At 42.2% G+C, this 23,104-nt stretch overlaps 1 protein-coding gene across 1 annotated transcript in view; it reads left to right on the top strand.

The window, feature by feature from the left end:
- HID1 (HID1 domain containing) overlaps positions 1 to 23,104 on the top strand; it is a 40,307-nt gene that overhangs the window by 9,677 nt on the left and 7,526 nt on the right. Inside the window, exons 3-15 of the mRNA XM_028716828.2 lie at positions 2,045 to 2,215; positions 7,190 to 7,303; positions 11,498 to 11,604; positions 12,547 to 12,660; positions 14,244 to 14,466; positions 16,434 to 16,490; positions 16,603 to 16,743; positions 17,559 to 17,649; positions 19,092 to 19,243; positions 19,651 to 19,729; positions 21,081 to 21,245; positions 21,852 to 22,079; positions 22,713 to 22,846. Of these exons, the coding sequence (XP_028572661.1) occupies positions 2,045 to 2,215; positions 7,190 to 7,303; positions 11,498 to 11,604; positions 12,547 to 12,660; positions 14,244 to 14,466; positions 16,434 to 16,490; positions 16,603 to 16,743; positions 17,559 to 17,649; positions 19,092 to 19,243; positions 19,651 to 19,729; positions 21,081 to 21,245; positions 21,852 to 22,079; positions 22,713 to 22,846 (1,776 nt within the window). The remainder of the gene's footprint in view (positions 1 to 2,044; positions 2,216 to 7,189; positions 7,304 to 11,497; positions 11,605 to 12,546; positions 12,661 to 14,243; positions 14,467 to 16,433; positions 16,491 to 16,602; positions 16,744 to 17,558; positions 17,650 to 19,091; positions 19,244 to 19,650; positions 19,730 to 21,080; positions 21,246 to 21,851; positions 22,080 to 22,712; positions 22,847 to 23,104) is intronic.

The following is a 23,104-nucleotide window of genomic DNA, read 5'->3' as shown; positions in this document are numbered from 1 at the left end:
TCTATCTATATCTATCTATCTATCTATCTATCTATCTATCTATCTATCTATCTATCTATCTATCATCATCCTACAAGCCACACCGAGACATATATTGCAAAGCAGGGAATGCATTCCTTAAATAAACAAACATCACTTCCTACCTCAGAAAATTGTGCCCCAGAGCAAGTTCAGTATTTATAAAAATGCCCTTTGTATTATTCCATCTTGTATACCAGGTTTAAACCCTTGCATTATAAGTTGAAGTGGTTGTTAAAGACTTTGGTTTTATCTCTTCTTGTTTAGGTTTTCTTATTCATTATAGCAGAATATTTGTAATTCTCTGTCTAACAGAGAAGACTTTAACAGCACAAGGGTGTCTTGGACAGGGGATATGCATCAAATTTGTAGTTTCTTGCTTTCAGGTGTAGAAAATAAGCAAGCGGGTCTGTCTTTTTTCTGTACATGTATGTGGCACAGTAGAATATTATGATAATTGCATACCACTAAGATGTATCCTAGGAGAGTCCTCCCATATTCAGCAATAGGAACTTCAACCGCTCTAGTCTGGAATGTCGTTCAGACATTGAAAATACTTTTAATGTATGAGGTTTCCCCTCTTCTTTTACTCTTTGGTAAACGGAGGAAAGAGGAACCTATTTGTATCTACTGTACCACCAATACTTGTAGATTGGACTATTGCTAGTCCGCTATGCAGTATTTACCTGCAGAGCACTCTATTTAATATGACTTTAAGGTAAAGTAAAGGGACCCCTGACCATTAGGTCCAGTCGTGACCGACTCTGGGGTTGTGGCGCTCATCTCGCTTTATTGGCCGAGGGAGCCGGCGTACAGCTTCCGGGTCTTGTGGCCAGCATGACTAAGCCACTTCTGGTGAACCAGAGCAGCACATGGAAACACAGTTTACCTTCCCGCCGGAGCGGTACCTATTTATCTACTTGCACTTTGACGTGCTTTCGAACTGCTAGGTTGGCAGGAGCAGGGACTGAACAACGGGAGCTCACCCCGTCACGGGAATTCGAACCGCCAACCTTCTGATCGGCAAGTCCTAGGCTCTGTGGTTTAACCCACAGCGCCACTCGCGTCCCTTTAATATGACTTTACATACCTTGCAAATCACTGGGCTGGATGCATGCTATTCAAACTATGTGAGCAGCCATGTTAAACAATTTCTGATAGTTCTCCAAGAGCTGGAAGTGGCATATTGATCCTCAAAATGTACTTTGCATTTCCAATTCAAATATGAGTTCATTTTCAAGAGTAATGCATACCATACTGCAGACCAAAGCTTTTCTCCCTCCACTAAAAATGTATCTGGGAATATCAGATAATAACTGCAAAAATAGAAGCTGGCACGGACTGCTGCTGGTAGGGTTATACTGGAGTCAGTGACCTTGTTCCTGAAAAACAGTGATATTAACTTGATCTCAGGTATTTATCTTGGAAGTCTGGCATGCTCTCTCCCCACACTTTACAAATCAGTTGGATCCATATTTCCCACTTCTTCCATTATGCTTGGCACTTGTTAAGAGCACTTCTCATAGAGCAGCATATTCATCTGTGGAACCTTCAGTCATTTTTCAAGATCAAGGAAGAAAGTAAGATTTTGATTACACACTTCTAAGTCTCTCCCCCGCCCTTTACTAAATTATCACATTCTCAGAAAAACGTCTTTTTCAGATGGATTTCAGTATTGGGTAACATACAGCATTGCATGATCAGATTTAAATGCTCACAAAAGTATTTCCCTTTCCTCTGCTCCCCCCTCCTCAAACTGTGTTCCAAAAGCAAATTTGGGTGGGGGAAGGGGCTAGAAGGGCAAGTTCTGTAAAACGAATGGAAATCTGTTGTGCTAATGGGATGGAAACATTGGATGTTACCTATTACGTTCAAACAGAGGCCAGCACTAATAATAAATAATTATGCATTTATTAAATGCTGCTGCTGCTGCAGTAAGCCATTTGAAAACTTGAATTATCTGTGGCAATAATTGGTGTCTGCATGGCAGCAGTTCCTGTCATTTGCTTTACCTTATTTGTTCCAGGCAGTGGAAAAGCTGGTGCAGGGAGCTGAGAGTGGCTGTCACTCTGATAAGGAAAAGCAGATTGTTCTGAACTGTAGCCGCCTGTTGACCCGCATCCTACCCTATATCTTTGAGGATCCCGACTGGAGAGGCTTTTTCTGGTCAACCGTTCCCGGAGCAGGTCGAGGAGGGGTATGTATCTATTGAATTGTACTACTGCTTTCAAACAGATGAAGGAGGAAGGACTTCTTCTTAATCAAAGTGTAATGATTAATTTATTTTAACTACTAAATTCTGTTTATCTAGAGGTAGGAAAACTTCACCCAGGCCTAGGCATGCCTGGACTGTGTTGCTTGGTTTGCTCTGATCCTGGCAGCATTTCTACCTTCTTAAATGAAGCACTGAAACATATTTAATGGAGGACTGGAGGCTCAAAATGGAAAGACTGGTAAAGCAGGCACCTTGTTTTGTCCATGCCTGTATCTTTTAAACTATCTTTCATCCATAGGCATCTCAGGGGAAAGCTGGTCATTCTCAAAACGATACCTGGTGTTGAAGAATTGTCTTGAAATTCATTCTATCTATAAATGGGATGGGAGGGAAGAAAATTAAATGAACCTAGACTGGTGATGTCCTCGGAAGGACAACGTAAGGTGCCTTTCGTTGCTGAATTTTGCATCTTACTCAGCATCTGCAATAGCCTGCTAAGGAGTAATTTTGGTCTGCAGTGCCAGTGAAAAATGGCAAGGACTGACTGTACTATTGATCTCTTGTTCCAAGTCATGCTTATTCAGAGCCAACGACCACAATCACAATAGTTTTCAGGGTTCAGACATACTCTCAGTAGTTTCAGGTGTTGTTGTTATTTACAATAACAACACATATGATCATATATACATATATGATCAGCTGGGATGTAGAAACTTCAAGTTATCCTGGTCCCAAGCTGTATATGGCTGTGTATACCAATGCCAAAACCTTGCTTTGAACCTTCAAAAAAAATAATATTAAAATCCCACAAATCAGTTGTTTGGCTTGGGTGGGGAGGTGAAAGGACTGAATCCAAACCCATTTCCTTCTCCTGAAGAGATGGCTGGTGGCATTCTTAATTTACTTTCCTCAAAGACTATGTGTGCAGACCAAGTGTTTGTGGGAATAGGGTTGTGGTGGTGGGTGTCAATTGTGTTGAACACTTGAAATGTGTTCTCTGCATTGGCCTTAGAAAATGGGACTTGGAAAATGTGCAGGAAGTACTGAAGAGGGCTAACCCCAGTGCAACACTAAGTGGGGCGGACTTCTTCATATTGTCTGGAAGCAATCAGTTTGTGAGTTGTTTATGCCCACTTTCCCCGAATGCGTAATAAAAATTCTTTGCTTTTGACTTCTATAATGCCATTCTAGTCTCTAAACCTCCCACTTCTGTCAAGGAATTTAAATCTGACAAAGCACAGAAATTTCTGCAACCAAATATTGAGCATTCAGCCACTTTGCATGCTTTATTGATTTGGTTTCTCATTTGGGCTTTGCTCGTAGAATTTGGAACATTTTCGTTTTGTTTTACAAACTGCAGCTTTGTAGCCATAAGCAACACAGGATGAAACCATTTTATGTGTGTTTTTGAGTTGTTGGTGGGATTTTTGTTTTTGCAAATTGTTAAACTGAGAATGCCATGGAAATCTGTTTCCACACCATATCTGCAGAAGGACTTGCTTAAAAATAGTCCCCACTGCCAATTACAGCCTGTGTACAGCATGGTGGTGCTTTCTTGCCTCATTTTGCTTTACTATAGTTCATCCTCCTACAGACTGCCAACCTGTTTAAATGTGTTGACTTTCCAATAACATTTTAAATTATTAAATTGGTCAAATGCAATACAGTGGATGCTTGGGTTGCGAATGTGATCCGTGCAGGAGGCACGTTCGCAACCCGCAGCCTTCGCAACCCGCAGTGTCGCGTCTGTGCACGCTCGGTTTACGATTCGGTGCTTATGTGCATGCGCAAAGCACGATTGCCGAAACCCAGAAGTAACCTGTTCCAGTACTTCTGGGTTCGGCGCGGTGCACAACTCGAAAACACATAACCCGAAGCGTCTGTAACCTGAGGTTTGACTGTAGTTGAAATATTGGGAACATGTATGAAAATGTTTTTGTTGACTAAATAACATCAAATAATTTATGGGGGTCGATTTATGGGCTCTGTTCTTTTTCAGGAGTTTTTTCTAGGCTAGACCCGTTAAAAGGAGCAGGAGTTATAAGAGCACAACTGTGATAGTATAATTCTGCCTATTCATTTCAGTGGAGCTTAAGCTGGAGATTGTAATTGGTGCTTACCTCAAGAGCTGTGCATTGTATGTTCCACTGAAGGCCACGGCTCTGTGTTAAATCCATCCCATGTTAACAATAACAGATGTCTGTGATTAATCGATTTGATGCTTTTGCCCTTAAGATTCTTAGAGACTATTTTTCCTTCTCTGATTTCAAAGCTGAATGGAAGGGCAGCCAGCCGGTTTCCATCTCTTTTGTTTTCCATTTCTGCACTTGGTATGCTTTTATTGGTTGCCCCGTTATGGTACTAGACAACGTCGGATCAATGCAGGTCATTATTGTAGTCTAGCCTGCTTGCCATGAGTGAAGGGCTCTGTGTCATGCACAGGCTGATACAGGCCTGGCTGTCACAGATAAGCCCCTGTCCCTCCCCCTCTGCTGGAAGAGAGTCTGAGATCCAGGATGAGCTTTGAGTGGCAGTGCTACAGGCCTGCAGAGGGGATGTATGGTTCCCTTGGAAACAGCTGCAGACTTGTGACTGAAGCACCAGCGCTGAGATAGAAGAATAGGGCTTGATTTGGATGCCTGGAAGCACTTGGGCTGCGGAAGGAAGAGACTTGCTTTGCCCCAGCAAAACTAAGAGCATCTCCTTGCTGAATAACTCCCTGCCTCTATAACACATTTCTCACAGATCATTCAGCAACATAAGAACTATATGCTTCTGTTTAAGGTCTGATCATGCAATGACTAGATTCTAGAATACAGTAATGTATTTGAAGCCAAAGTGGCTCTGATGTTAAATTATTTGACCAAGGACATTTGGGCTCATTTGCAGTCATTTTTTTGGCAATGCATAGTCTACATTAACTTTGTACTTTTGTGTGATACTTTGGGATATATTGTGTTCCACTGAGCGAATGCCCTATATTTTCTATGTGGGGAAGATATTTATAATAATTATAGATAATGCATCGGTAGGTTTTGCAATTATGATGTAGATCATGGGCTGCATGAATGCTACTTTTTCTTCATATGCATAAAGGTAAAGGTAAAGGTACCCCTGCCCGTACGGGCCAGTCTTGACAGACTCTAGGGTTGTGCGCCCATCTCACTCAAGAGGCCGGGGGCCAGCGCTGTCCGCAGACACTTCCGGGTCACGTGGCCAGCGTGACAAAGCTGCATCTGGCAAGCCAGCGCAGCACACGGAAACGCCATTTACCTTCCCGCCAGTAAGCGGTCCCTATTTATCTACTTGCACCCGGGGGTGCTTTCGAACTGCTAGGTTGGCAGGCGCTGGGACCAAGCAACGGGAGCGCACCCCGCCGCAGGGATTCGAACCGCCGACCTTTCGATCGGCAAGCCCTAGGCGCTGAGGCTTTTACCCACAGCGCCACCCGCGTCCCCGCGCCACCCGCGTCCCCATAGCTTGTGCTAAAACATAAGCATTGACTTGTTAGGATGCTAAAGGTACCTGTAGCTCAGGATTTTGTTTCCAAAAGTGGCTAGCCGGATGTCCCTGGGAAGCTTACAAGTGCAGCATGATGAAAATAGCCATCCCCCTCATTGGGGTGACTTGCTTCTAAACATGGAGTCGCCATTTTCAGCTATTATGGGTGGGAGCCACAACCATATTCTACCATTTGCTCTTAACCACACCTGACCATTGTGTGGTTTTAATAACAATAATTCTTGTTAAAAATTGAATTTGCATCCCCCCCCTTCAGACTTTTATTTCCAGTTAAATAACTCAATCATTTGTTTACCTATCCAGGAGTATTTGGCTGTGCTTGTGTAATCCCATCATTTTAAAAAAACAAACTGATAAGGTGCACTTTCCAGTTCTACTCCTCTAAGACAGCTTTATATTTCATCCTGAGTTTTAGTTACATGGAAACTTGTACATGTGAATTTATTTAGAAAACTAAAAACACAAGGGGTAGTGCAGCAGCACAAAGCTATTCACTTGCCAAAGAAAACTTTTGGACACAGTAACATGCTTCATGTGGTCTGCAGAGCAAAGGTGCTCAAAAACTGCAGATAGGTAAAATGTAATTTGAGAGAAAGCTGTGGACGATATATAAATAAACCCTTTGTTTCAATTCCTACCTTGGTCAGGCTGCCATTGGGTGGTCCCAAGAAAAAACGTTAGTGCTTAGACTTGCTTCCTCAGCTAGAACGTGGAAAAAGCTGTGTCCTACTCCTTATATTTATCCTATAAATAGACTGTGTTCACAGCCCTTACCCATAGAAATAGGCCTGGTTCTAAATAAAAATAAACATGTTTCTTCACATGGCTCAGTAAAGGTAGGTAAAGGTAAAGGACCCCTGAACGGATAAGTCCAGTCAAAGGTGGCTATGGGGTGCAGCACTTTATCTTGCTTTCCAGTTGAGGGAGCTGGTGTTTGTCTACAGACAGCTTTCTAGGTCATGTGGCCAGTATGATTAAACCGCTTCTGGCACAACGGAACACCGTGACGGAAGCCAGAGTGCACGGAAACGCCGTTTACCTTTCCGCCGCAGCGGTACCTATTTATTTACTTGCACAGGTGTGCTTTCAAGCTGCTAGGTTGGCAGAAACTGGAACAGAGCAACAGGAGCTCACCCCGTCTCGGGAAATCGAACCACCGATCTTCTAATCGGCAAGCCCAAGAGGCTCTGTGGCTTAGACCACATTGGCACCCTCTCCCTCAGTAGCACTGCCTCTTTTAGAGTTTGTTGCATTTTTTCCTCCTCCATAGTTTTGGCTTTTTCTGAATCCTGCACCAGTGCCTCTTGGTAGAACCTATTCCAACACACATGTTTTGTGTGCTTCCAAAGGAAGCTAAGTGAACTAAGTAATGTTGCTTTGCAGTCAGTGTCAAGATCAGATTGCGTATGCTGTGACTTATCCTTTGATTGGCAGGGAGACGAAGATGATGAAAATGCTAGGCCTCTCGCTGAGTCACTGCTTCTGGCCATTGCGGATTTGCTCTTTTGTCCAGAATTCACTGTCCAGAGCCACCGAAAAAACAATGTGGTGAGTTCAATATTTTATTTTGTTCTATCCTGACAGGTTACGGTTGCAGCTCAATAATACTTAGTAGTCATGATTAGGATTGCACTGTGAGTTTTGAATAAAGCCCTGCTTAGAATGTTAACAGAAAATATCCACACCTGTAGGTCCCAATTCAGCACACCTAGGCATGCTTACGCAACAGGTTTGCCTAACTCTGTGTTGGGTGTAGGGCATAGTATGCTTCTCCATGAGTTTGTATTCCATTTGCAAGTAGCATGGTAAACATAGTGCATTTAACATTAGACCGATGACCCAAAATTTGATGAACCCATAAAAATCATAATTGTGAATCTTTCAGATATCTGTTTCTTTTAAATTACCTTTTGGTTTCTGATCCTTTGGCACACTGCAATAATCTCCAAAAGCTTGTTTTTACATTTCTTTCCTTTTCCTTTGTCATATTTTAGCATGTTTAAGTAGTAATTCATCTTGAGGCTATTTGGTAACAGGCATGCATAATACGCAATAATTAAATACTATTAGCAAGGACTTTTTAAAAATGAAAATGGACGGGTGCCTTTAGACTCTGTGGAAGAGCCTTGGTACAATATGTGTAGCCTGTGGGTTTTTTTGATGGCAAGGGTTCTTGCACAGACCTCTGCGTGTTGGGTAGAAATCACTCTTGTCATAGTGCGTCATTCTAAGGGCCTCCAGCAATATTGAAGAGCTGTTGACTGCAGAATAGTGACTCATGTATGGGAAAATTAGTGTGACTAATGCTGAATCTACCCCCTGTGCCTTCCTATTTGGTGGGGTGTGCTTGAAAATAGTTTTCTACATGGCTGGCCTCTGAACACCTGCTGTAACTAGATATGGGTGAATCAGTTTAACATGTCAGTCTCGCATACATTCATAAATCCATTATATTTACTCATTAATCTGTGAATTATTTATTTTTTAAAATAGACTACCAAAATACAACAAGTGCATTTCTAAATGGTTTTTTTTTTACCCCAAAATATGCTTTTTACACATTTCATATACTTTTCAGTCCAAGAAGTAGATAATGAAATTCATAGAAGTGCAAATTTAAATATACAATTATTTTCTTTTCTTTTTAATATAATATTTATTAAAGATTTTAAGCATTTATAATCATCAAGTACACATAAAACCATCACCAAAATACCATAAACAAAGAAAGACACAAGAAAATAGAAAAATTATAACACCATCTAGAAAAAAAAGAAAAGAAAATAGAACAACAAAATCAATTAGTTAATAACCATACTTTCATCGAATTTTGGACTTCCTCGCGTCTCTCGTTCCTGCGTTCCCAATTATGAAGTTTTAAACAGCAAATTATCACCTTATTTCAAATCTTATTTTGTACTATCCCGATATTATGTCTCTAACTTTAAATATTTTTATCAACAACATAGGTTCTTAAATTAGACACAATATTAATCCAAAGTTTTTCTTTTTTCTCACATTTCACATATTCTCAAAATCCTTCAAACAGCTTGCTGGTGCCAAGTTATTTTCAGTCTAAATATACAATTATTTTCTTACCAGCACACATTTGTGCCATTTGCTCAAAATGCATACGGGATGAAATTGCCCTCCATCCTCAGCTATAGCAACGCACCACCCTGCAAAGGCTAGCACCAGTTATTGTGTTAAGGAATCTACACTGGATTCAAAACCAAGTTGGTTGTAGGGGTTCAGGAGCACCACATGATCTTTCTGCCTCTCTTCCTGACTACCACTGCATGATGCTTTCAAGCTGCTGAGGAGTAAATGATGTAAACAGAGTTGGACTATTTGGCCTGTTCTGTCAAATTAGGAAGCTTTTCTCTTCCATGAGTTTTGTGCTGTTCTTGGAAAAACTAAATTGGAGTTGCCTGGTACAGACTGTCCAAGGAGTGTTGCTGGCAGAGTGTTGTGGTATTGTTGAGTGAACCTTTAACTGGGTTGCTGACACTGTCCCCATTACTGCGTCTCAGCCATTGTGATCATTGCACCATCTTGCTTCTTTCATTGGCGTTCTAATTGAGACAAGGTTAGCTCAGCAGAAGTATCCTTTAGCTTGCTGGACACATTTTATGCCATGCTCCTTTTTTTAATTCTGCGGATTGAACTTACGCCTGAGAGATTTTTAAAAGCCCTGAGTGACTTACAACCCCCCCCAAACTTATTTGATTGTTTGCCTTCAGTGAAATGTTGGCTCCGTGGGGAGATTGCAGCTGTTGGATTGAGCTTTAAAGTTGTACTCCTCTACAGAAGGTGATGCTCTGCACGATTGTGCCTTAGCAGGCAGGCAGAGTTGGTTGCCGCTCCAGCCATTCAAACTGTTGTCCTGTCTCTGTGTTGGGATGTGTGAGGTTGACCATTATATAATGGAAATTCTGAGGCATTGGGCAAGAGTTGTAAATGCCACTCCGTGTGTGCCAGGGAAAGGATAACACAGAACTTTCTTAATTAAAGCACCAGAATGATTTGTTTTAATGATGCCAGATGCCCTTAATTTGAGCACGTTAATCTGAGGTCCCTTTTGCCTCAGCTGCTCCTGAAAAGTAAATAAAATGCCACTGTATTCAATGGCTGCTTGTTTCCATAAAAGTGGTCCCAGTGATTTGTTTGTGGCACAGAATAGAGCGTGTTGCTGCCAAAAAAACAATACTGGGAAAATAAGAGAAGGGCAAAGTGGTCAACCTTAATAAAGCTGGATACAAAGGAAAAGCTTCTTAAATTCATAACTGTTTTCAGTGTGTGCTGGTGGGAAGGGGGTCTTCATGTGAGTAATGATTTATTGGCCTTAAAAAGCGGCAGCAAGAATATGGATGAACTAGTATTGGAATGTGCCCTTTTCTGTATAGAAGAAGAGCTATTCGTAGCTAATTACACTATTGTGGGATCTGTTTGCTACTAAACATGTCTGAGACTACCTGATTTGTCCTGGATGATAGTCCAGAATGCAAGACTAGAAATAACAGGGTCTTGTGGCATGATTTCTTGTACCATAAGCTTTTTTTGGACCAGATGCCACCTTCCCAGATGCATGACTTGCTCATCTAAACAGAAGATTGAAAATAGCCACACATTTTCAGTTATATTCAGCGGAGTCATTCCATTAGCACAAGGACTTCCACCTGCACAATAGGGCTTCCTCTTTTCTCACCACACACCCCTGTGCCCCCCTCATCTCCTTTGCGGGTGTGATTGTGGGTGCCAGGGGCACATGGGGAAAGGAAGCCCTGTGGCACTAATGGAACAACCTTGTCATAACTCTGCATCTCTAAATTGTAAACTAATATAAATGCATACACCATCGGTACCTATAAACAACAAAACATAACATGGCTGTGTGTTGCGATGTGTGGCGTTTAAGGCCGGAAGTGAATTTTGTTTGTTCTGAATTTTTAAGCGGCTTCACTTACGTCTTGCTGGGCTAATATGCAGATTGGAACATGACTATGTTTTGGATTTCGTGCTTCTCCAAGCTTTGCAATACGGTTCTTGGCTCAAAAACATACCAAAATTTGTTAACATGTGTTTTAGGATAAAAGACGATTAGAAATTCACTCACTGGCATAAACTGTGGGAGGAATTCAACCTTGGGCTATTACAATTGTTCTGTCGATGCAAACATTTCAGCTTGCCAGATAGAACGACACCCCACTCTCCTTCCATGTGTTGTTTTTGGGGTTCTCCCAACTCCCACCTCCCTGAGCCAATTTTGAAGGGCATGGGAGGGAAGAAAGAGGCGAAGCCCTATTGCACAAGTGGAAGTCCTTGTGCAGGCGTCTCCTGATGGGACTCATTAGTTGAATCCTGCTCTGTGTATTTAAACACCTATTTTGTGATAAATATGTATTTAATTATGTATCTGAATTCATAATGTTTTGTATGGGTTTTTAAAACTTTGGAAAAGGGCAGACAACAGACTTCTGAACAAACACACAGTAAATCAGCACCGACTGGAAATAGACTGATTGGTCTATATCGCTTCTCTGCTGCTTGAAACTCTCAGATCCTCTTAATCTATATACAAGAGATCCTTGGCATAAGGAGGTATTTACCCAGATCTTGGTTATCCTGGCCATTCATTCAGCTGGAAGATTCAGCAGGAGGCTCTGCTAGTAAAAAGACAAAGTAAATCCCACTTCCGGTTTGCATGAGTATTTATCGTTCATCTCCTGACTTCTTTTCCAGGACACAGCTGAGGATATCCATGCAATTGACAGCTGTGAATACATCTGGGAGGCTGGTGTTGGGTTTGCTCACTCCCCACAGCCCAGCTACAACCACGACTTGAACAGGTAAGAACGTCAAAAAATACTCCAGAAGAGACAAAAGGAGAGCTGGCAGGATGATTGGCACTATACAGAAATGTGAGCATCGCAATAGACCTTTCTTTGTATGGGCGAAAGCTAGGTGCTAATAATCTTATGGTATTGAAGACTAGGACTAAAGGTATTTTAAGAATCTTAATTTCATATATGGGGAGGTGTTTTTTCTTCTATTCAAGTCTGCATTCTAGATGGTCTCCGATAGAATATGAAAACCAAGGCATCATCGATATATGAAGTTGCACAAGCTAACAGTCCTAATTCAAAGGCTACATCGGGCATTGCATTGCATTTTATTTCCCGCTATCACTCTTTTGCTTAGATGGGCTCCATGGAATATAGCCAAACAAAAGACACAATGCTTGTTGTTGTTTAGTCGACTCTTCGTGACCCCATGGACCAGAGCACGCCAGGCACTCCTATTTTCCACTGCCTCCCACAGTTTGGTCAGACTCATGCTGGTAGCTTCGAGACACTGTCCAATCATCGTGTCCTCTGTCGCCCCCTTCTCCTTGTGCCCTCCATCTTTCCCAACATCAGGGTCTTTTCCAGGAAGTCTTCTCTTCTCATGAGGTGGCCAAAGTATTGGAGCCTCAGCTTCACGATCTGTCTGCTAATAGCTACTTACTGTGAATGGGAGAGTGCATAAGTGGCCTGTGGCTCCTGATGGCTAAAGGAATAGCGCTCCTAGAAAAAGCATGTCTTTGATAAGAGAAGAAAACTACTCTTCTTACAAACCACTTACAAATGCCAACCCGAAGAAAAATGCATTTAGTAATGTATATTAAGCTGGCGGTTGATGAAAGGTTGCTCAGTTTACATTGTAACAGAGAATCCGAAACTACCCCTCCATTAGCTCTCCATTCCTTACAGCCTCATGCAACTGGGATTTCTTGCTGTTGTGTTTTTCAGAACAGAGCTCCTGAAGCTCCTGCTGACTTGTTTCTCCGAGGTCATGTACCTGCCCCCCTCCTCAGATAGCAACTCAAATCCCTGGGTCCAGTTTTTCTGCTCCACGGAGAATAGGTGAGAGGTAGCTGACTGTATGTGGTGGATACTTTGGAGCAATATAGTTTAATCCAAATCTGTTAGCTTAAGAAGTTCTATAGCAGGCATCCCCAAACTCAGCCCTCCAGATGTTTTGGGACTACAATTCCCATCATCCTTGACCACTGGTCCTGTTAGCTAGGGATGCTGGGAACTGTAGTCCCAAAAAACATGGAGGGTCGAGTTTGGGGATGCCTGTTCTATAGACAAGGTATCTCTCTTCTGCATGTCACCCCTCTTTTTTGTGGGTGTTTCACTATATCTTCCTTACGGATGCACACACTTGCCTAGCTTTATTTACAACTCACATGCGTTGCCCAAATAGGTGATATATTCTATGCCTCATAGTGGAAGTTGAAGTTCACTGTACTCCAATTTCTGAAGTACAAGCAAGTAGACCAGGTGGACTTTCTATATTGGGTTTCCAATTGTGGCTTCAAATATTCTGACCACTGTACGTTGTTGGTTATACCTGGATTGCAATCCTTGGTTCCTGGTAAATGCCTGCCCTCTGGTGTTCATCTCTTGCAGTCTTCTGCCTTTCAAATGCGCCTTCATTGGTCTAGAATATGACTGGATTTATCCAACCAGCACTCCTGAGCTGAGTGGTATCGCTTTCCTTTTGCTACATCAGTTGATGTGATAAAATCAGTTGCTGGCAGCTTTTTTCATGCCTGCCTTTGCAGATGATTCAAAATGGTTTCTTATTCTTAGCCCTGTGGTGGAGCAAGCTCCAGTGACAGTGCTATTTCTGTCCCCATGTAATGGGAGGGAGCAAGTGCCAAGTGTGTAAGTAAGCCTTGTGCCACTTAAAAAAAGACTTAATCATGCACACAAAGCAGTGTTGGAGAGGAAGAGTGCTTAGCCGCAGAGAATTAAAACAAAACAAAAGGCAGCCCTTCGTTGTCTATGAAAGAGGTAGTTTTCTTGATGTCCACTTCTTTCCCCACTGCCCTTAAAAAAAGAGAGAGCAATAAGAGCATTTCACTGCCTCTTACCATGGCAGGAGGAACGTCTCTGTAAAGCAGGAAAACAAATAAACTCCTTTATGCTCATAAAATTGCATGGTATATGAGTGGGTGCTTTTTATATTGTCTGTTGTAAATTGCTTTGGGAAAATGTTTTGTTAAAGGGATAGGGTATGTTTTAATTGCATATTGCTAGTGATGCCACAAGCACTTTGCCCAACTATTGTATACAGTAGAAGATTTGTATGATAGCAGCACTTAAGTAGTGATGAAATTATTATTTTTTATTACAGTATGGGTTATAATGGTTCAATTCAAGTTTATGTTGACACACTTATGGAATAATGATTCATTTATCTAGATGGCTAAGAAGAATAATCTAAAAATATCAGATGATGCCTCAGAATAAGTGTCCCCCCCCCTTTTCACTAATCCATGCTGTCCCTGAGGCATACAGGTTTCTATCCTTTCACATAGTAGTGAATCAGTGCTAACAGAATGCACACCTTGTAGAAAGTACAGCTGACTTTGGAAAGCTTTGAAGAGTTTTTCATCCCCAGTGCAACTTCTTGAGCATGTTGGATCCTCTTTTAGGCATGCGCTTCCACTGTTCACTTCCCTCTTGAATATCGTCTGTGCTTATGATCCAGTGGGCTATGGGATCCCATATAACCACTTGCTCTTCTCGGACTATCGCGAACCCCTGGTGGAGCAGGCTGCCCAAGTCTTGATAGTCACCCTGGACTATGACACTTCCACCAGCTCCAGCCCCACAGTAGATGGAACTACCACTGGAACAGCCATGGATGATGCTGATGTGAGTTGCTCCCAAGTTCAGCTGTGTTTCTTGTACTGAGGGGAGGATGGCTTCCCTTTCTAGAGAAGTTTGTGGGTACACAGTCATTTATTTTATTTATAAAAAAGAGTAACTCTCCAGCTGGAATTTTTGTGTTCCTTTGTTCTGTATTTTCTGTATGTGTCTGTCATGAGACCAGTCTCAAATATTGCCCAGACTCACACAAGAGTCTTTTTGGTCAGGCTGAAGGTCCTGAAGCTGCCAGATGTTGCATACACACACCCCTTCAGGAGCTTCTGTGAAGGAAAAGTCGTTTTTTTGGGGCGGGGGAGACAGTTTTGCTGCAGATAAGGAACATGGGAAGAGAGTATGTATGCAACATGTAGTTTGGGTTTTGGGAGAAGATCAGATGGTGTCTTTGACCAAACAGGTAAATGGATTTGTCCCTATAAAAAGCCCAATAAATTGAAAAAGGAAAGATCAAAAACTAATATGTATGTATCATAAATTCACCACTATGTGAAATGTAGTGGGATGACTGACTTCTACTGAAGTTTGAGTACTCTGCCCTCTCTCAATAGTGCATACTTCAGTATAGTGCTGTTTTCTAGAGTCCAGCTGGTTTTTGAAAACCTCTTTTCAAGCTGTCTTTTGCTAAGAGACAATTGTAGTAATCACGGTAAATCTGAGACATGAACTCCCCATCATCCTAAGAGCTTAGTGGTGCGTTTGCTTCCCCTTAATACTGAAATAACTTCTTCTGAATCCCTGACCTGTATTAATGTGCATACTAACTAGCTCATTTCAGGGCATTCCACACACTGCGGTTGTAGCACACGTGATTGTTTTGGTTTCACTCTGCTTTTCTTCCTGTCCGCATGCTGGGAAGGTATCCCATGCTCACTCTCAAAATGAGCAGAGATGAAAGGAGCACTCTAGCCCTTCCTTTTCTTGCTCAGGTGAAGAAGCTAACTGGTCTTTATTGGAGGGGAAGGTCATCTGTGTACTGAAACACTCCTGATGCTCAGTCTTCAAATCTTAGAATGCTTTCAGCTGTCTGTCCCTACATACTTTGTACTAAGAGGCAAACTGTGAGGCAAAATGCATGTTACACAGAGATGTAAATACTGAAGCCCCAGTGTCGTTAGTGTTGAAAGAAAAACAGCTTTGGAGGTGGGGAGCGGGCTTATGCCTTTCCCTTTTCCCCTTTACAGCCATTTTTTTCAAACCAAACCACACATCCTCCATTGTTCCTCCCCTGTGTGGCCCTGGTTGATGTCAGGGTGGGAATTGCTTCTAGCTCCCTTCAGGAGTGTGATTTGGAATGGGGGGGGGGGGAATGGCTCGTGGAAAAAGGGGTAAAAACAAAAACAACCCAATTGAGAAGCTGCTCTTCTTAAATAGTATTGGGGTTTGCATGTGCATGTAACATGTAGCTTGCCCCTGAATTATAAGAGTCAGAATTTGAAATTTTTGGGTGCTAGCAGAGGTACCATAATTCATTTTATAGGAAAATTACCGCAAGTCTTCTAACTTTGCAGAGCTTTCTACTCCAAGCAGAAATCTTTGTGTGACAATTAAAACCTTGCATGCTATCGATAGTAGTATTAGGAACCACTTCCTATTTTTGTGTGCAAGTCAATTTTTAGAATTAATAGCATTCCCTATATAATAAGTAAAGTAAGTAGCCTAGTCTATAGATGCTAAGTATTGACTTTGGTCAGCAGCACTGCTGTACGTTGCATCCTCAAAATGGAAGGTGTATCATTTGGCTTGCTGCTAAATTCTGTGAATGGAAGCACTTTTATACCAAATCCTGTTCTGTGTATCACTGATCCCTAACTGAGTGAATTTGTCAAATAAATATTAGAATTTTCTGACAATTTGGTGAAAATGTCAGTTGCCAGAGAATGCAAATAACTTTTTATATGCCCTTAATTACTAATGCAAATGCTGAGAAGTGCTATCTCAACTTCATTTTAATGCAGCCTCCGGGACCAGACAACCTGTTTGTCAATTACCTGTCCAGGATACACAGAGAAGAGGTATTGTGCCATATTCTTCTTTTGACTACTTACTGGGCTGGCCTTGAGCCCATTTACATTATCTTTGTTGACAGGGCTTGTTTATTCCATTTACATTATCTTTTTTTGGCAGGATTTTCAATTCATTCTGAAAGGAGTGGCCCGTCTACTCTCCAACCCACTGCTCCAAACCTACCTGCCAAACTCTACCAAGAAGATTCAGTTCCACCAGGAGCTCCTGGTTCTCTTCTGGAAACTCTGTGATTTCAACAAGGTGCACATCTGTTGGGTCTGCCAAAGAATCAAGAGGGGGAGAGATCTGTGTCTGCTGAAAACAAGCAAGGGAATAAGGGAATCTTAGTGATAGCGACTAGGGATGTGTGTTACCTAGTTGGCAGTTCTCCTCTTTCCCCTGACCTCCTTACCCCTTGGCTGGTTTAGCACTGAAAGATGCAGGAATGGAGAATCACTGAAGGGAAAATATACTGATTAGTATCGTTCTTTCATTAACTGGTGACTGTGTGGGACATTATAACCCTTGCTGATACTGCTAGTCTGCTTGCATGTGGTTGGACTTGCAGAGATCAGCACAGGCGTCAACCCAATCCTTATGTGAGCTTCAGGTTCCAGGCATGCTGAATCAGCACACCTTTCCAACAGAAAGAGCCTATAAGGGGGAAAATAGGAAATTATAGTGCCAGCTGTTTGCTGATTTCCTCACATAATAAACTATTGGCAGAGCATGCTTTTCATTATTCAATCAAGACATTTAACATGAAAATAAATGTGGGATTATCAGTGCAAATCCTGCCATGTCTATTTAGAAGAGAGACTCATTGAGTTAGTAGGACTCTCTCCTTAACCTTTTTGTGCTGCAATGCAGTCAGCAAAAAGCAGAGTTCTAGAACACAAAACCATTGAAAAACTAGCCGGCACTTCTCAACTTGTTGGTTTGTATGCTATTCCTCCTCTCTGACACATCTTCATATAAAGCATCAGTTTCTTTCTGTTGGGCCACTGGGCCGTGGCTGGACCTGTAGAGTAGATAAACTGTGTGAAGGAGTTCGAGTCTTTATCTTTCCCTTTCAGAAATTTCTCTTCTTTGTGCTGAAGAGTAGCGATGTCCTAGATATCCTGGTGCCAATTCTCTTCTTCCTGAATGATGCCAGAGCAGATCAGTGTAAGTTTGGTCTTGTCTTTTTCTCAAAACTCAGGCTGATAAGGCTTGCTTCTGCATTCATTGTGATTGCTTGTGCAGTCACAGATACTGGAAATAACTTCATGGGTGTAGCTGTAGTTGGGTCCAATTCAACTGAAGAGGTTGTGCCTAGAGAGTATGTGAGGCTGAAAAATGCTGTATTTCAAGACAGCCCCCGCCCCTTGTCAGCTTTGACCCAATTTGAAAATATAAGCTACCGGAAGACATCCATACCCACTGTCTGCCCACTAGTGTGTACACAGCATGAGAAACCAGAATTATCAGTTTACAGTCATATAGCCATAGGGGCCATCATGAGCAGCCTTCCCCACTAATCTTAGTGTTCCTGTACTGCTCAGCTGGTGGCTCTGATTTGGAAGATTCAAAAGAATGGCTGGAAAAACACAGGTCAGTGTGTTACCATTAGAATATGTGAGAAGTGGGTTTGGTGTCTCCTGTTCACAGCACCCAGAAGCCAAACATAATTTAATCAAATGATACCCACGTTAATTTTCCTTGGCTCTTAGGTCATCAGCCATAAAGATTCTAGATGCAGAGGCAAGAGAGCTGTGTTAGGGCCACGCCAGATTAGACATGGGCAGACATGTCTGTTATTTTCATGTGTAAAGCATGGGGGAGGGGGAGGGTTCAGGGCTTTGTTTTGTTTTCCTTAACATGACAAGGCATTCATAGATGAATGGAGCTTAGCCGTCTCTCATCCAACCTCACTGCAGTGGTACCTCTGGTTAAGAACTTAATTCGTTCCGGAGGTCCGTTCTTAACCTGAAACTGTTCTTAACCTGAAGCACCACTCTAGCTAATGGGGCCTCCTGCTGCCCCCGTGCCGCCGGAGCACGATTTCTGTTCTCATCCTGAAGCAAAGTTCTTAACCTGAGGTACTACAGTATTTCTGGGTTAGCGGAGTCTGTAACCGGAAGCGTCTGTAACCCGAGGTACCACTGTACATTGTTTTCAAGTATGTTTCTCTTCAGCTCTGCTCAGTGCCATTATTGGAGCTGGGCTGAGAAAGAACTACTGCAGGCAGTGGAGCACTGTGAGCTAAGGCAGGATAGGGTTTAGCTCTTCACAGGCATTTGGTTCTTTTTGTTCAAACAGGGTGTCCACACACTCCCTGCTTTAAACGTGTAAATATGTGTGGCTTCCCTGTCATATCTGGTTTGGGCCTCCCTCTCCTTTTTTCAGTACCCTTCTTGGAGTACATTCACAGGTCAATGTACATTGGAGTACATTCACAAAATCAGCAGTCACACATTGCAGTGAAATGGGTCTGTTTTGATCATGAGTTTCTATAGGACCATCGCGCTGAACAGTAGTGGAGCTGCTGTGCAGAAGATTCTTCTACAAAATTATTTGCGTTATCTCTGTTAGCTGATTGAACGTCAACACTGTTCTTCTTTTTACAGCACGTGTTGGGCTTATGCATATCGGTGTCTTCATCCTACTGCTGCTGAGTGGAGAGAGAAATTTTGGAGTTCGGCTGAACAAGCCGTACTCCGTTCGAGTACCAATGGATATCCCTGTATTTACAGGGACACACGCGGATTTCCTGATCATTGTGAGTGTCGCAGTTACCAGCCGTGCCCATTGCCCATCCACACTTCCGTTTTCCAAAGAAAAACCCACAGTTTAATGCTGAATTAGAACAAACGGCAATTGGGTTTTCCATGGACTGTCGTCTATTCCAATTTAGCACTAAAGAGTCTGGTTTTCTGGGGGAAAGTGGCAGGGAAAACAGACCACCACTCAGAATCATGCCTAGAAAACACAGGACGAGTGGAAGTGTATATGAGCCCCGTGTCTTGCTAATCAGAGTTTAGGAGAAATGGGCAGGAATTTTGTGAACTGCTTCATGGTCGACTTATAGAATTTCATATGCTACATTTGCTCTTCAGTGGTGGCAACAGCCAGCACAGGATAATTCTGTCTGCACCTGTTCATTTCCACTTTCATTCTGTGTTCCAGGTCTTTCATAAGATCATCACCAGTGGGCACCAGAGGCTGCAGCCCCTCTTTGACTGCCTCCTTACTATCATTGTGAATGGTAAGGTGCCAGAGTGAACTGTATTGAAACGCTTACTTAGTTATGGAGATTTATGTTTAAATCAACAACCTCCCCACAAAAGAAACCTTTGGTAGTATAATAATCCAGCAGTGTTTCTCTTGACATCTGAAGGAACAGACAGTTGCTGGTATCCTGCAAAACAGATCGTTGGGTTTTGGCATGTGGTGGAGCTAACCTTCCCTTCCCTCTTCTGTGTCCCCTTAAATCAGCTTCATGGCGAGAGAAGAGGGAGGGGAAGTTATGTTGTGCAGCTGAAAGAGTTTGCGCTAGTGGAACTGTTTAGTTGGATACCACCCAATATATGCAGATGTTATTTCTAGAAATCTTCATTCTAGTTCGTTAAACTCGGTCGGAGAAGACCATTGTGAGTGCAACGGTTGGGAAATGTTCACTGAGTTATTTTGTGCATTTCCTTACTCTCGTTCGAGACACATCCTAGTTTGTGTCAATCTGTACAATAAGCATTGAAGTAATTTTATGAGGAGCTGAGGAAATGGTGCAATACCATCTCCACTGCAGTAGATGGCATTGGCCTCCTTCGCTAACAATACGCAGTCACTTAGAATCAAGATTTGTTTCATATGAAGGGAAACCTGTAGCATTTTTTGGAACTGCCTTTTCATAATTGACTTAGTTTTTCTTTACTAGCTCTTGTATCCTGTTACAGGGTTTTGTTCCAAATATATTAACCATTTAAACAAATTTTAAAAACACAAGAAGAGTGTCATAAAGGCTAAAGTGGTGTCTGATCAGGTTTCCTTTATTTTACAAGGCCCCATATGGTGCACGTATCTCCTAATTCTGAAGGTAACAGCTATGGAACCCTGAGTAACGAGACACTACAGTCTGCCTTTCCCTTTATGGAACACACATGAAACCCCTAAACTAGTTTTCAAGATATGAGGCAAACTTCAACAAAGTTTCCTGCTTCACCTTTTCCTAGAATTAGATGTAAACTTCTTTATTTTTATCTAAGGTTTTACATTACTAGTTCACAAAAGACTGAGTGAACTAGTAAATACGTTCCTTCCCAAAATTCACCCCTACTATGAAGCCTTTGGTTTAATCCTCCTCCCCTGCAGTAATTTAGGATGTATAATAACATTTGTTCACATCCATCCTTTGCTGTCTTTAACTGCCCCATGTACCTTCCCCACTGTTAAAATTTAGATTCCTTCCTTCCTTCCTTCCTTCCTTCTCTCTCTCTCTCTCTCTCTCTCTCTCTGTGTGTGTGTGTGTGTGTGTGTGTGTTAAAGTGCCATGTATGCTGAAGATAAGCAATCATAAAGGGAATTACTGTCACCCTAATTTTCTTTTCCCCTTCTTCCAGTATCTCCATACTTGAAGTCTCTTTCCATGGTAGCTGCTAACAAACTGCTGCACTTGTTGGAAGCATTTTCAACCACCTGGTTCCTCTTCTCCGCTGTCCAGAACCACCACCTTGTCTTCTTTTTGCTGGAAGTTTTCAATAATATCATTCAATATCAGTTTGATGGTGAGTAGCTGCTACCCCTTTCTGATGACATGCCAAGAATGAAGAAAATGTATTACTCTAAATAATAATAATAGTAATAGTAATAATAAAAAGTGTTGTCGCCCCCCCCCCCCATAACAACTAGACATTCTGTTTTGGCACCCACAAGCCAAGTCCCAGAAGTCATTTGGCTTCCAGCTTTTCTATCCCAGTTTCTAACACTGCTTTTGATCCATGTCACTACAGCTTCCATTTTATGCACTGGGCACTAAGGCTGAGAACAGTCACTAGGCCAAAGTTTCAGTAAGCTGGTAGCCAAGCAAGAAAGCAAATTCAAGTCCAGATCCTGCATGCTGCTCACTAGGCTCCCACTTCCTTCTGCTTTGTTATTGACCTTAAGTTTAGCATTACCAACTGGGTACCCTGTAAACAACTCAAGCACTGTGCTTTTGCTTTGTGGACTAAATTTTTCCCCTAGCGGTAATATAGGAGAAGGTAAGGAAAGATGTTCTTGATACAGGACTATAAGTAGCATACAGCCTCCCAGGCTTATTTGTAGGTCTTTTACCCTGCAAATAAAATTACTTAATCATGTTTTTTCTCCCTTCTGCTGCTGTGATTTCCTAGGCAATTCCAACTTGGTCTATGCCATTATCCGCAAGCGAAATGTGTTCCATCAGTTGGCCAATCTGCCTACTGACTTGCAGTCCATCCAGAGAGCTTTGCAGCGCAAAAAGAAAGCTCCCGAACCTATATCTCGCACCAACTCTCAGGACGGAGTGTCCATGGAAGGATCTCGACCAGCTGCACCTGCTGAGCCCGGGACGCTAAAGGCCAGCTTGGTAGCAACTCCAGGTCAGTCTAACCTTTATTGTTGTATAGTTGCTTAAATAAAGTCCAAGTTCAATTCAAGGTAATGAATTGGATCAATCTTTGACATCTTTCCTGATGATGAAGATTATTTAGGGAAAGAACTTAAGCTCCATGTTATGAAATGGCTTTGTCAGCCAGGATATTGTCATAGAACCCTCATTTGAACCGGGCTGTTTTGTAGCTACCCACAAATGATCAGATGTTCACTTCTTGGTTTCCTAGTCCCTAAGCTTAATTCAATTGTCGGGGAACTTGCCTACCCCCCTCCCCATCGTAGTTCTTTTTCTAGAAAGAGGTGCTTTCTGCTCTGGAAAGAGTGGTGGGAAATCATCTAACAAGATTTATATAACATTAAAATTACCGATAAAATCAGATGTTAGCCTTAAAATTTTCAAAACAAAACCGACAGTTAAAAAAATATACATTTTAAATTTGATTGCGTGTTAAAACAAATGTCAAATTTACATGTCCTGATATGTCGGTTTAAACGTAAGCAAGAAGAATGTACTTAACAGAAAGGCAAGTACTGGGAGTTGCATCATTTGGTCTAAGTTAGATTGTTGACCTCCTCTGAGCCTTGCTTGGTTTCCTCTTAATGCTGTCTTCCAAATTCAGGTATTGACAAGCTCACTGAGAAAGCCCAGGTATCTGAAGATGGGACGATGCGCTCCCTAGAGCCAGAGTCTGCGCAGTCTGCAGCACAAGGCAGCCCTCCTGGCGTTATCAGTGATACAGAATCTTGGAGTGGGGTATGGCTACATGTTGCTCTTGTGCTTGGACACATTCTGATTATTATTGTCTAAACTTGCATAGCTAGTAGTTGTAATACAGGTACTGAATAACATTATCTCTAGGGTAGGAGTTCTCAAACTACACTGGTACCTCTGGCTAAGAACTTAATTCGTTCTGGAGGTCCATTCTTAACCTGAAACTGCTCTTAACCTGAAGCACCACTTTAGCTAATGGGGCCTCCTGCTGCTGCTGCGCCGCCAGAGCATTATTTCTGT

This window comes from Podarcis muralis, chromosome 2, assembly GCF_964188315.1.
Source record: "Podarcis muralis chromosome 2, rPodMur119.hap1.1, whole genome shotgun sequence".
In the NCBI taxonomy this organism is placed as follows: domain Eukaryota; kingdom Metazoa; phylum Chordata; class Lepidosauria; order Squamata; family Lacertidae; genus Podarcis; species Podarcis muralis.
The sequence above is the reverse complement of the archived record's forward strand: the minus strand, read 5'-3'. Positions and strand labels throughout refer to the sequence as shown.